The sequence below is a fragment of the Centropristis striata genome, chromosome 19 (genome assembly GCF_030273125.1).
Source record: "Centropristis striata isolate RG_2023a ecotype Rhode Island chromosome 19, C.striata_1.0, whole genome shotgun sequence".
NCBI lineage: Eukaryota > Metazoa > Chordata > Actinopteri > Perciformes > Serranidae > Centropristis > Centropristis striata.
This window is the reverse complement of record NC_081535.1, coordinates 12801544-12815679: the sequence shown is the minus strand read 5'-3', so window position 1 is coordinate 12815679 and position 14136 is coordinate 12801544. Positions and strand designations below refer to the sequence as shown.

The following is a 14136-nucleotide window of genomic DNA, read 5'->3' as shown; positions in this document are numbered from 1 at the left end:
CCAGGCTTCTAGTTTGCACACTGATGCTGTGTCTCCAAATTGTTCCCATATCTTTGATCCGGGGCCTGGATGTAGCGTAGACTTGACATGCAACCTTATAATGCGGGCCTTTTTCTGGGGCAAAGACAAGGAAGCACTGTGAAGTGGCTGCCTTCAGAGGAGAGGTGCAGATTTGACCCCAAACCTGACCCATCCGTCTCCTGTCAAACTCTCGCGTGATGAATGCATCTACAGTGTCTTAGTGCATCCAACACTGAAATCTATTAGCATCTGTGTTACTTATCAGCTCTATTCAACCAAGTGATAATTCTGATATTAACAGTAGTATAAACACAATCATAGGCCGTAGGGATGGGAATAATTAATCGATGATGGATTAATGGTCATTAAGATTTTGGTCGATCACACAGAATTTTGAATCGATGTGTGTATTTTTTATTTTTATTTTATCTATGACTGTGTATCAGTTCTAACTGAACTGAAACACGGCCAAGCATTCAGTTCTGCAGCCGTACGTGAATAAACCAGTGAGCTGAGAATTAAATTGGATAAAGCTACAGTCTGCAAACTGAAAGTTGCAATAACGATTATACATAGAAATTAACACATAGAAATACAAGAATATTAATTTGAGCAAAACTAGCTTACTGTATCAAACCTTGCTAGCATGAATAACTGGGTTTAATTTTATCCAAAACTTATTTAAACACAAAACACATTTAAATACGCAAGATTACTGTTAAAACTAACCTCATGCCTCTTCGGAGGCTAAAACATAAAACATTAATCTCGTTGACGTTCTCTTTAGAGTATAATATCACTTGAGTTAGTTTTACGATTGACAGGATCAAGTCTCTTTTCGTCCTTTCAAAATAAAAGCGTCCGATATCAAAACTGGCTTTTGCATAGTACTGTATATATATCTTTTGTTCTGCCCATGCAAGCATGCAGCGATGAATTGATTAATTGATCATTAACGTTATAGATAATCGAGTTGGCAGGTTTCTTCCAAACACCCGTCACTAATGGGCTGTGTCTGAAATTGTCCTTTTTTTAAATTCACTATTATGCCTAAAAAGTTCCCACAAAGTGATAAAACAATTGTTTCCAAGGCATGCATTTGATAACAATCCCACAAAGCAATGCATCACATTATAGTGACACATGTTGCGCTTGTGTGACACTACACCTGATTCAGACCACTATATTGGCCCACAATAGCTTGCAGATTTATTCTATTAATGAATGTCAGCCAATAACTAAATAAAAAACTGCGGTATACAAATGTCAAAGGTATTTTTGATGTAGCTACAAAATACTGTCACAATTACAGTTTGTCCGGCACACAGCACATTTATTTTCCGACTGCAAAGTGTCGAGCTCTGCACAAAAACCTCCCCACAAATTTAAGAGATCCGCATTAGATATTTCTATATATATCTATATCGATATCTATAGATATCTGTAAATGTTTAATTTCTTTAATTAGGGTTGTGCGATATGACGATATGTTTCATATGCTCTATCATTTATTTGCCAATCACAATCCTCACAGCAATATTTTTCGTAATTTTAGCAATGGTACACATGCATGAAGGCAAGACAAATAAACACGGAGAGGAGCCAAATGGACACAGAACTCAGTTATTCCGAACAGGAGAAGGACTCCCAAGACAATACAAGCCAAAAGGAAAACTTCAGTCGCATGAATGTGGCTTGGCTATGGAAATCTTATTAGTACCTTTTATTTGCTGAGTATATAATTAAAATTGTAATAGCAAATAGGACTTTCCAAGTGATAATTTTAAATAAAACACTACTTATTTATTGATTTTACAGAAAATATGCTATATATTGTATCCTTATTATCATCAACGACTCATCCCACCTTTTTCGAACTGTTACCCTCAGGCAGGCTGTACAGGACAATGACATCACGTACAAACAGACTAAAAATCAGCTTTTATGCAAAGGCTATTACAGCATTAAATGATCACATGAAGTAATTGAAATGGTGTATGTATGTGGACGTAGATGTATGCGCTATTTATTGTTTGTTCATCCATGTTTTTTTTTAATCCCTTTTATCCGTTTTATTTATGTTTTATACTATGCGTTTTTACATAGTACCTATTTGCATACTCCTGCACTGAGTCTTGCACTTAATTTCATTATGCATTGCATAATGACAAATCAAGATATTCTATTCTATCCGGATATGAAATGACTTATATTGAGATATGAGATTTTGGTCATATGGCACAGCCCTATTATTGATAATTATAAATTACAAAAGGAGAGCGAAATGGTGGCAAAGGTTTAAACTTACCAGTCCTGATAACAGATTTGTCACACAGGAAAGCCCCACTGCTATCATTGACAGAGTGACACCTAACAGGATATTTGTAACAAGACGCGGTTCTACCAGAAATAATCATCAGGTTAAATCAGCATCTGTAAGAGTTTCTGTTATTTTTTGCACTCTAGCATTTCCTTTTTTAAATTAGATTTTGATTTAGTGAGCTCTGGGTCATCTTTTTGAAGGCAAAATGTCTCCCACTCTACTACAACTGTAGCCAGCGACTCAATCCTTACTTGGTTATAGTGGAGCAACACACGGTGAATATAAATGGTTTTCCTCTGCAACATACTGTATCATGCAGGCTGCATTTCAGTTTTTGTGGGAAACGTCAGCAAAACCTGAAGAAATGCAATATGTTGAAATAAAAAAATCACAGAAATCTTTGTTTAAATGACACTGATAACAGATCTGAATGTCTACCTCATCACTGGTGCAGGTACGACAGAAATCCACAAGAAAAACCACAGAGAAAAGCCTGGCTATGGAGCATGAACATGGTGGATAAACACTGACCAGGGCTAATGAATTACTGCATTCTGGTTTGGTCAGAAAAGGTTTATTCATTTGGATGATATCTGCTGCCAAAGCACTGACAAAAGCACTATATCTTATGTGTAGAAATATCAGAGTCTGCAACCAACCCTTTTCTGCCTGCATGCAGTGAATACTATTTCAGTTCTGAGTATCACTGAGCTGCATAACTAGTATTCTTCCAAGTACTGACAGAGACAACAGCCCTTGCATAAAAAGACTCTGTGCTCCAAATCATTTTTCATTCTGGTGTGCAAGTGACGCAGGAATTCACAGGTTTCATTGTGAAGCGGAGGGAAAAAAAGGCAGAATCTCCTGTCTCTTTCATTCATTCAGTAGTACAGGAATGACTACGGGGTGTCTAGGAGGGGAGGGGTAACATGTAGTTCACTGTGGAAACAGGACACCAGGACAATACTGCATCATGTAGCTTTGCCCCGGTCTTGTTTGTCCAATACAAGCCTCTGCTAATGACCGAAAAACCCACTCAGCAGGCATCAGCCTTACAGATTTGTCAAATTACAAAAGGGAACCGGTATACTTGACCCACCACGGAGGTCATAATAAACATCTAACAATAAAGACCATTCAAATATGAGACTCTATTCAGACAGGTTTCTTTTTTGTAAGTCTAAACTCTTGCCAGCAGTTTGGCCTCAAGCATTAAGAAAGTGATTAAGAAACTGACCTTGTTCTTCTACACACAGATACTAATGATGTCACTGCCTCACTGTCAACACAGCGAGCAGATAGACAGCTAGTTTAATCTGCCACAGACCTAATTCATATTCTAGTATCGAACTGGTTCGTCTGAATTCTGCGCACAGAAGCCTGTAGAACATGGGTGAGATAGATGAATGGAACATTTAAAAACAAAATACAATCCCGGACTGTTGAGGGCTGGATGGCAGCCCAAAGTGCCATAAGACGTCCTTGTTCACTGACAGACTAGGTTTTCAATAACACAATTCCAATACCGTCCTCCATCAAGCCAGTTGCATGCATGACTTGACCACTAAAGGCCAGGTCACCAGGCCAAAATGAAGACTTTTGCAAATGCTGCCCCTGTGAGGAGTTGATATTTAAAATAATATGTTACTCACTTCTCACCAGATTGTACACACTAATAGATAGATAGATATATAATATAATATATATATAATAGATAGATAGGCAATAGATTACACAAACTGAACAAATGCATATATATTAAACTTTACACACTCTAAAATTCACTCCAACCTACAACAGCTACTGTGTGGATGTTACACCCGAGCTCTGATTGGGAATTAACATTTATCTGCCTCCACTTTCTCATCTAATTATGAATGTAATGGGTTACATCCTTCAGGAGCAAGAATGTACTTTGTGATCAACAGTGACCTTTTTGCCTCCATGAAAATAAGTACACCTCCCCTACATTGCTGCTCTAGTGTGTGTTTACACCCTTCTGTGGCATTTTCTCTTTGTTTGATTGAGTGTTGATAAGGTCTCCATGTGGAAATAGACAGAAGAGTGGAGCCGGACCGATTTATCAGTCGGCTCATATCACAGTTATAGTAGTTTCTGTTGGTTTTGGCGTATATGTTGTCCGATATGAGCCAATAGTTTAATGACTTTTCAAATCCAAGATTCAATTAGACTTTGAATTTCACTATACAAGTTCTGTTTTTTTCCCAGCACTGAATGTTATGCCATTGTTAGACTTCTGGATCTTGATTTGTGAGGCTTGTTGATATTTTCAAATAAATCTGTAAACACATGGTATAAAATGTGATGTAACTGCCATATTACAGTAATCGTGTTAAATATTATTTTATAAAGTTGTTTAAGAAGGCTGCCTTCTGAGTAGCTTTGCAGAGTCATATTGGTGCAAAATCCACATAGACAAGGTCTATTTTCAAAATTTGCTTTATATCAACTTTAAAATCATTATAGGTCTCAAAAATCTCATGTTTGTTGGGCTCCTGCGTTCGATCGGTTCGTCTTAGAAAATTTTAGGGAATTTAGCTGCTAGAAAAGACTGAGGTTGAGATTTAATCATTTTTTAATTTTCTTAGAGCAGGTAAACAATGAGTGAAAGCCTCAGCCTCAGATTACATGAGGCATTATACCCTTGTATCTTCAATTTAAAACTTAGGCTTTGAAATTCTGAAGGCTACTCTTAAGTGGCGCTTCTGTTCCAGAAACAAGCAACAGGTGCTACAGTAATCTGTCTCATTCAAACAGATCAATGTGTTCTCTGAGCTGAGAACACAGCAGCATTGGTTGTGTCTACATAGTACAGACTGTAACAGAAGATCAAAAAGTGAGCATGTGAGCACGCTTGCTGTCGTTTTTCTTCTTTGGTGTACTACAGATCCTCATTCACTTTAAATGCTGTATTACATTAGATGTTATTAAGGGAAACTAGATTGTTTTTAATGTGCAGAAGTCAACATTTCTCTGAGTTGTGAGTGATTACTTGAATAGTCAGTCTTTAGAAAGACCAAGCTTAAATTATATTGCACTGTGGATAGTCTTAATAATAGGAGTTGGGGATTAGATCTTAATAACCATGTTTCCAGGAAGGGATTTTTAAAAAATTAATTTTAAAAAAGGCCAAAGGGCAAAGGAAAAGATACATTTGGACTACCATTTAGCGGAAGTTGCCAAAATGGTCCCGCAGCTATCGTCTCGTTTAAAGTTTGCATGATTTAACGTTTTTATTATTTTGAAAGTTATATTAAAAAGGATTACTTAAGATTAAATGTTTGACAGACCTTTAAAAAAATCAGCGTGATAACACTTCCTGAACAATTTCCTACACTAATCTCAGAAATTGTTGGTTATACACTTCAGCAGGTGGCTACACAGATGGGGACAAAACCATGTTATCATTATATAGTCTGAGGTAATAACAGACAGTGACGATGACAGGTCAGACAATGGCAGGTAGCACTAACAATCGACTTATTGCCAGGTCAAAAAACACTTAAAATACAAAACCTTCCCATCTCTACTACAGGGATGATTTGTTGTGAGATTCCCAAAACACAAAATCTATGGTCATTGATGACAAATATTTTGTCACATTATCTACTATCCTCTGCGTATATCCATAAGCTAAGGTAACTTTACCTTTAACTGTTGATGTGAAACAACAGCCTCAGCCACTACTTGTACGAACCATGTTAAGCTTCAAAAACATTTTTATGAAAGGCAGTAAAAACCAGCTGCAGTGGTGAGTTTAGCAGGTAGCTGCACAAATATGGCAACATGCTCAGTTTTTGCTTGTGATACTGAAAAATAGGGATCATTGTGTGTTACTAAACATCAAAAGATTTTCTCCACACATGGACAGCAAGCTCACAAATCATTAAACTGTGAAACATAACTGTTAAAACCGTCAACGTATCACTTAGCTGTCATTTATCAAGTATGAGCAACATTGCTGGTAACAGCTTCCTGTTGGTACTCGTCATTATGGTCAACATGTAATAGACTTACTTAATCTTTGCAACCATAGTCAGCTAAGAATAACCAACGTTATGTGTGGGAAAGTTGCACATATTGCCAAGCAGAATTTTCAGACTTTCAGTTCGATTGTTGTGGTTGCTGTGCTGCTGTATTCACACTGGAGATTACAACTAGCAGTGTGGGCAGAGTGGTTGAACTATATGATGTTTTTTCCACTTTGGTCTCATTTCTATCTTATTGAACAACAGTGAGAGCTTGAAGCAAGGTGATGCCTTTGTTTACCCATGTGTTGCAAAAAAGTGTTTTCTTCTACTCTACAACAAATGTGTAAAGACATCCATGTTTTCATACATCTAATGTGGTTGAACAGAACCACAATCACTCTCAGATTTACCTTCCATTACTGACTTGGTTGTGGTGCTTAGCATCTCCCTTCCTCTCCACATTTTTCTCAGTGCTATTCTAAAGCTTATTGGGACATTTGTTACATGCACTTGCCGCATAAATCCCTCTTATAACCAGCCATGAAGATAATACAGACTGGACCCTTTGGCTGCTCAACAAAGCGCTCGACTTGGATGGTAAACCAAGCAAAGGCACATAACAATTGGGCAGCAACAATGGCTACAGTAAAAATTATGAATTAAATTTACACAAAATGAACAGCAATATTTTCAAGCGCCTATGCTGAGTCTCCCTGTGATTCCAAATAACAGCAAATCATAACTGTTTATGATTAAAGATAATTTATTTTTTCACTGTTAGTTAGTAGATTAATAGCTTCTACATGCTGGTACCAACAAGTGCACTGACTGAAAGATGTTTCCAAGATACAAATACAAAGAAGACAGGCACACAGCATTTGACATTTGCCTTGATGGACAAGTAAAATGAAACACTATAGGAGAACCATGAAGGTCTGCTCTTACATAATATGCGTCTGTGACTGTATATCACTGCAGGAAGCACTACTTTCACAAGTTCACCTAAGATGTGATGGTTGAAAAGCTCTGACTTACACAGCGTACATTCGACAAGCTGCAAACTGAGGAACATGAGGAAGCGAAACTAGGAGTAAACAACTCAATTAAGAAATAGATGTGCTAGTGGGATGGTAACATAAAGCCACCTACAAACGTTTAAGACTAAAGAAAGCTGCAAAGTTACCTGCTGCTGTGAAGGCTGTTGGAAGTGGCATCACACTATGACATGTAAGCTTTCAAACAAGACACCATCAAAACTGTACATTAGCGAGGTCGCCTCCACAAGGCCAAACAGGGCTTGATGTGGTTTACTTATTAGCAGTTTATCCAGGCAGTAATTTGTAGCTATAAAACTAATCGTGCAAACAGAACGTGCAAATACTGCCAAGCACGGCATCCAAACCAAATGTCTGTACACACAATGTCATCAGAGGTCTGTGCTTTTTTTAACATCTGCTTTAGTCACATACCACTAATTCAAGCATACAGAGCAGAGCATTTTGTGTAACATCAAGTTAATGTACATCACTGATGTTGGGATGAAATAAAAACGCTGCTTAGTGACCAGGTGCATTTTAATTCCTTTTCAACCATAGGGTAACATTTCCACTTGGATTATGCTATTATGATTTGTCCTGATTTGCTTAAGTCGATTTACACTGCTGCTATGTTACAACAAATAGGACACAGATTATAAAATGGATTAGTCTATAGATATTTGTCACTGATTATATTCAATCCATAAAATTAAATTCACTTTGATTTGGCAAAAAAGTGACTTAAACATATCTGACAGTTCTTGTGTATAACGTATGCTGCAAACCATTTATAGTTTAAGAACGCTAGAATGTGCAGTTGTCATGTTGGTATGGTAAAATAACTTATTAACAAAGTAATTTTCTGTCATCATTCGATCGGCCCATATCGTGCATTAGAGTCAAACTTTGCAGAACTGCTTCTTTTTATGGGACCGCACACAGAGCCTGTTAAACAAGTTAATAGCCACATTCGGGCTACTAGTAATCTCTGATTGAGGCTTCAGGCTTTGTAGAGCCAGATATGCCAAAGAAAGCTCCGGCTCTCTCGCTCGCTCTGTGGTACACCCCTCAGGTGTGAATGCTATCCACATAGTGTGACCACATCTTAAGGAAAAATCCACTTAGCAAATTAAAGGATTATTTAACTCTGCCTCATTTTGCTTTAGTAAGCAAGCCCAGCAAAAGCTATGGTGTTCGAGTGTTTAGGCATACACCGATACATTAGTTGTCTACCTCAGGTTTTACTTATCACATGCCTGGCTTAGACAGAGTTTATCGACAATACGATGGTGGAGGATTTAGTGCCAACGCGAACAGCAAAAGCACCTATTTAGCAATATTTTGCATAATTGATTTTTCAAATTGAATTTTGCTGTAAAATGTCTGGTGTACTCGTCTCAACATCTATAGCTTTGCTTTCCTTTGCTCCAGTCCAATATAGGCAGGATGCAGATAACACGTATCATGTGTAAATGCGAAGGCCAATGGATTAATTATAATTAACCAGATAATGTATCCAGATACAGGTCACAAGTTAATACCGTAGACTGTATAAAATATAAACATCCGTAATGTCGCCCATAGGCTTTTGAAGAGCTGAAACACAGCTCCAAGTGGGTGGCTCCTGTGAATCCAGCCGTTGCCATCTTGGCATTGCCTGACTCCACCTAAATCCCGACTAATCCAAAATACAGGCAAAGAGGTGAAGTGGGGGTGAGTTGAGTTGACTCAATGCAGCACCCTGTGAGGGCACCCACCTGTCACTTAAAGCGGCCAGGCCCTTAAATATGCAGAACTTTAAGTCTAATATACATTAAATGGGTGAGAAATACAAAAAACTGGAATTGCAGTTTTTGGCACTTAGCTTCAATTTTCAGTCTTGGAGTTTACTGATTGGTTAATATGGCTGTAAATGAAGCCTTAAGACTACATCTCTTAGCATTTGTGTCTTTGTCTTCTGATCATTAGAATATGTCACGATCCATCATTGTAACGAAGTACTCTGTGCAAACTTTTGAAACGAAAATCTGAAAAAAAAACAACAAATGTCAAATATGATTTTCAACCCTGCTGTTTGCACTTAACTAATCCACAAGTCTTTACATTAGACTTAAAACATGATATTTTCTCAGTGACTAAGTAACTGTTTTCCACCCCCACCCCCCCATTTACATTAATTTTACATTACCAAATGAACGCTGATGGAAAACCCCATTAGATAGGATATTCCAAAACAGTGCCTGTCACTTTGCATTATCTGAGAAACTACTGTGGCTTTCAACATTCTGAATATTGATAGTATTAATGGAGGTCAAAACCGCTCCCCTTCCTAACCTTACAGAATTCAGGTCAAATATAATGTAAACATTTTTTTAGGTATGATTAGAAATAACCAGTTCATGAATGTGAATTGTCTGTGTTAATAAAATAAACCTCTTTCCTAATATTACATCAAAGTGGAAATGATGTAGTAGTTGGTCTTTTCCTTATGCAAGCGATTTCCCCAACTGTGCAGCTTTATGACCGGATGCTTGAAAACTACAATGGCACAAAGCCAGTATATTCTCAAAATAAAAAGTCATGGTGCTCACACATATCCTAATGGCAGAAAACGCTTTGTTTGATTGATCTCAAACTGATAAAAGGCATATAATTGATTTGAAAAGACACTTTTGACAGGCATTTCCAGAGAATAATCACAAAAGACTGAGAATAATTAAGTGTTAGAAAGACCCATAAGATCAAAACACAGCGTTTCTCTAACATTCAATGAGCCTATTCTGCCGTTTGAGAGTTACTGGCTTGGACTACTCATACATAGGAAGATGCTGCTGCTCTAAAATGATTATAAAAACATTCAACTCGTGTTGCTGGAATCGCACAAGCACTATTTTGACTCCATCAATTAGCTAGGCCTCAACAAAGTCAGGTCATATTCATTCATGGAGAACGCATTTCAGTGATCACATCATCTCTGTATGGCTTCGTTTAATCCGTTCCTCCCCAACCACTAATGTTCAACAATAACGCTAACCTAGCTTGCAGTGTGTGGTTATACCTTATTATTCTGCAGATCAAATATGTGACAACCTGTCGTGTGTCACAATGCCAAGCTCACCCTGAAACTGGCATTTTGGGACATGACTGCGATGCCAGTGAGCTAGCTTAGCTCTACGACAGAGCCTTTGTTATTGTGTGCAGCGGGTCGACGACGAATCTAATCAGCTAACACAAATGTTTTGTCACAGCTAACATTCAATAATCTCATTGACAGTGCCGTGCAACGTTGTGTTCGTTGTGCAAAATTACAATTTTTCTAGAAAGCAAGCGCTAATAATGTGAGCGAACGATTCATTCAGCAACTGGCTAACCCACAACGAGCTTATCAAGCCGTTAGCTAGGGCTGCTAGCTCTTTAGCATTTGCTCACAAAATAGATTGATAGGATAGACAGGGTTCGTACTCTTTTTCAGTGGTCAAATTCAAGCACTTTTCAAGGTCCATTTTCAAGCTTTTCTAGTACATTTCAACGGTTGTAAATGTCATGTTTTAGATGAGTACTTCGATACTAAAAGGGGTAATTTCACTCAACCAGCACCAGCAATGGTATTACACTTTTAACAACTAAAAGTAATTTGCTAATCTCATAAAACACACTGGTATGGGACTCTAGGAGCTAGAAGCAAAAGTAAGCTCACAAAAATCATCAACCGGCAGCTGGTGGAACTAAACACTACCCAAACTAGGAGGAAAGCCCCACAAATAGGCCTACTTCAGGACCCCTCACATCCACTAGGAATTAGAAAAACTCCCTTCAGTAAGAAGATACAGGGTAGAGCAACAAGAAACATCTCAGAAACAAGACACAGGCGAGACCCAGGCGGAGCGGTCTTCATTCCAGATAGGCTATAGGCTATGCAGTTTATATATTTTTTCCATTAAAATGCGGTTATCTATAGTCAAATTGCAAGCGAAATACAGTGAGAATTTCAAGTATTTACAAGCACTTAATCCCAAATCCAAGCACTTTTCAAACCTTGAAATTCAACGTTAAAATTCAAGCATTTTCAAGGATTTCCAGCAACCCTGGATAGAGTTAGCATAGCGTCAGCTGGTGGAGCTGATTAGCCGCTGCTAACTCCCTAGCATTTGCTCACAGTATAGATAGATAGGATAGAGTTAGCATAGCGTCAGCTGGTGGAGCTGATTAGCCGCTGCTAGCTAACCAGCCCGTTCAAGTTAGCTGTTAGCAATATTTGAGCTGCAGGAGAAAAAAAATGATGAGTGACATTTTGTTGTCTACACGGTGATAAATGTATCTGAATGTGCCAAGTATTTCTGCGAATTGTCAGAGGTGTAATTCATTGGTTTAGTGACCTATATCAATGAGGCTTAGCATAGCAGCAGCTAACGGACGGTAGCTACTGCTAATCGGTAGCGCGACGCCTGTGCGCACTCACCAAGATGAGTAGCCCTGCTCCGCCATATCGCCGAGAACACAGTGGGTAACTGTGGCTAACACAGATTCAGGTCCCGGTGACAACCCGATGGGACCTCGGTGAGGTTTTCTGCTTATCCTTCACAATCCAACGTCCTACCAGTTACTTTTAGGTGACAACATGATGATACATCCCGGCGGCAGCTAGTAGTCACCAGCTGAATATCTTGCAATTGAAACGGGAATGATGGTTTGCTATCGTTATAGGTGGACAAGACAAAGCACCCCGAGAAAAAAAACACACTGATGTTATTTTCGTCAGTTTCGCTAATGTCCTGCCGTCACCCCAGCCAAGAAGGCTCGGTCTCCAACGATGCTACACCCACTGTAAATCCATATTCAGCGCGATGTGTCCAGAATAAATTCGGATATTCCTCCAGTCTGCACCCCTAGCTGTTATGGAAGACGCTCAGCTTTGTTTTCTATGGCGAGAGTCACGGGAACGCGCAAAATCGCCCTGCTGTAGAGCTTTACAAGTAGGACGTGCACTGAAACGCTTTTGTGCACTGAAAATGCTTGCAATGGTTTCCCTTCAGCTGGCAGCATTGCAGCCTATCATATACACCTACAACTGAAGCACTACGTCGATTATAAAATGTTATTTAGGGTTATAAATACATCACTCATTGTGGAATAATTTGATAACGCCAATCGTGGAACATGATTTTAAATAACTGGCAATACTGAAAAACGGAAAAACCCTTGGTATGAGACACATTTAAATAACTGATAAGAAACGGGTTACAAAATTAACATTTTGTGAACAATTTATAAGTGAACATTATGTCTATAATATATACATATATGTTTATGATATATACATCTATATGTATATATGTCTATGAAATATAGCTACATACATAAATACATGTATATATCATAGACATATATATATGTATGTATGTATGTATGTATATATATATATATATATATATATATATATATATATATATATATATGTGTGTGTGTATATATGTATATGTCTATGATATATACATGTATATATGTATGTCTATGAGAGCTGGTAGACTATAAATTGCATGTCTTTTTTGTATACATAGCCTGTATAATTTTGCGAAGAAAGACTCGCCGAGGGGCCCCTGTCTTATAAATGTTTTTCATAACTATCTTTAATAGCTAATTTTAAATCAGTTCATGCTCCTGTGGCTGAAGGTCCTTATCAAAAGACAGATAAGTTAGGCTGTGATATACGATAAAACACATTAAGACCAACCCAACAACTAAAGGTAAACATTTTTAGCGTGTTGCAATTAAAAAATAAAATATACTTATTGTTTGTTAGTCCTTACTCATGTATTTTTTCTTTTTTAAAGTTTTGATCATACAGTCTTTGGGTTTGATACATACAGGTTATGGCGCCCCCTTAGGCCGATTAATGCAATTACAGAAATGCTGGATTCAATGGCGGCTATCATTCCCGTTTGGTGAACATCAATTCTGTATCATTCAGGAATTAAATTTACTAGCATTGTGGTGCCACCAATTGTCAAAGAAGATAGTCCAGTAGTTGCCAATTTGGTGATTTGCCATAATCAAAGAAATAGCTAGAATGAGCAATAATACACATTTTCTATTGGACATAGATCCTGAGAGGGTCCTCTAATAAATATTTGCAAACCTGTTAAAGGGACCTTTGTCCCTGCAGTGTTTATGCTCACCATATATCCCAGTTTCCCCTTGTACATATAAAACTCTTGTCGCCAATCACTGCACTCAAGCTGTGCTGGCTTAAAAATTATTGCATCTATATGTAATGGAAAAGCCTCAGTGAAAGGGCATGTCTTTAGTCCAAATTGATGTATCTCAACAACCACTGCATGGGATGCTATTATTTTTCTTTCTTTCTTTCTGGTCTTCAGGGGATGAAGTCCCAGACCAAGCAGCAAGGGGCAGATGATTGAAACCAATACAGAAGAGCCTTTAACCTGCATTCTATCCAAACGGCCAGCAGGGGGTGACTCCTCTGGGTGCTAAAAGCTTTGTTTGCATGTAAGTGCATAGCAAAATAACCCTACTTCTCACTTGATTTATCACCTCTCATAATGAGTTTCATTAGTTGCAAGCCTTGTTCAATACAACATGATGTTCATTTTGTAAATTATGGTCCCAGAGTGAAACAGACAATAAAGCAGGGTATGCTTTAGTGTGGGGCTACATTATGATTGACATATTGTTACCACAGTGCACACTGTTTTAATTTTAAAACTTTTACAATGTCATCTTCATCCAAGTTAGCGGTTACATA

The 14136-nt window shown here is 38.0% G+C and overlaps 1 protein-coding gene across 2 annotated transcripts in view; it reads right to left on the bottom strand.

Moving 5' to 3' along the window:
* sppl3 (signal peptide peptidase 3) overlaps positions 1–12316 on the bottom strand; it is a 33558-nt gene extending 21242 nt beyond the window's left edge. The window contains exon 1 of one of the 2 annotated variants that reach the window (XM_059358017.1): positions 11833–12316. In XM_059358017.1, the coding sequence (XP_059214000.1) occupies positions 11833–11858 (26 nt within the window). In that variant the 5' untranslated portion in view covers positions 11859–12316. The remainder of the gene's footprint in view (positions 1–11832) is intronic. The other variant, XM_059358016.1, reaches the window with a different exon arrangement.
* Positions 12317–14136: the final 1820 nt, after the last annotated feature.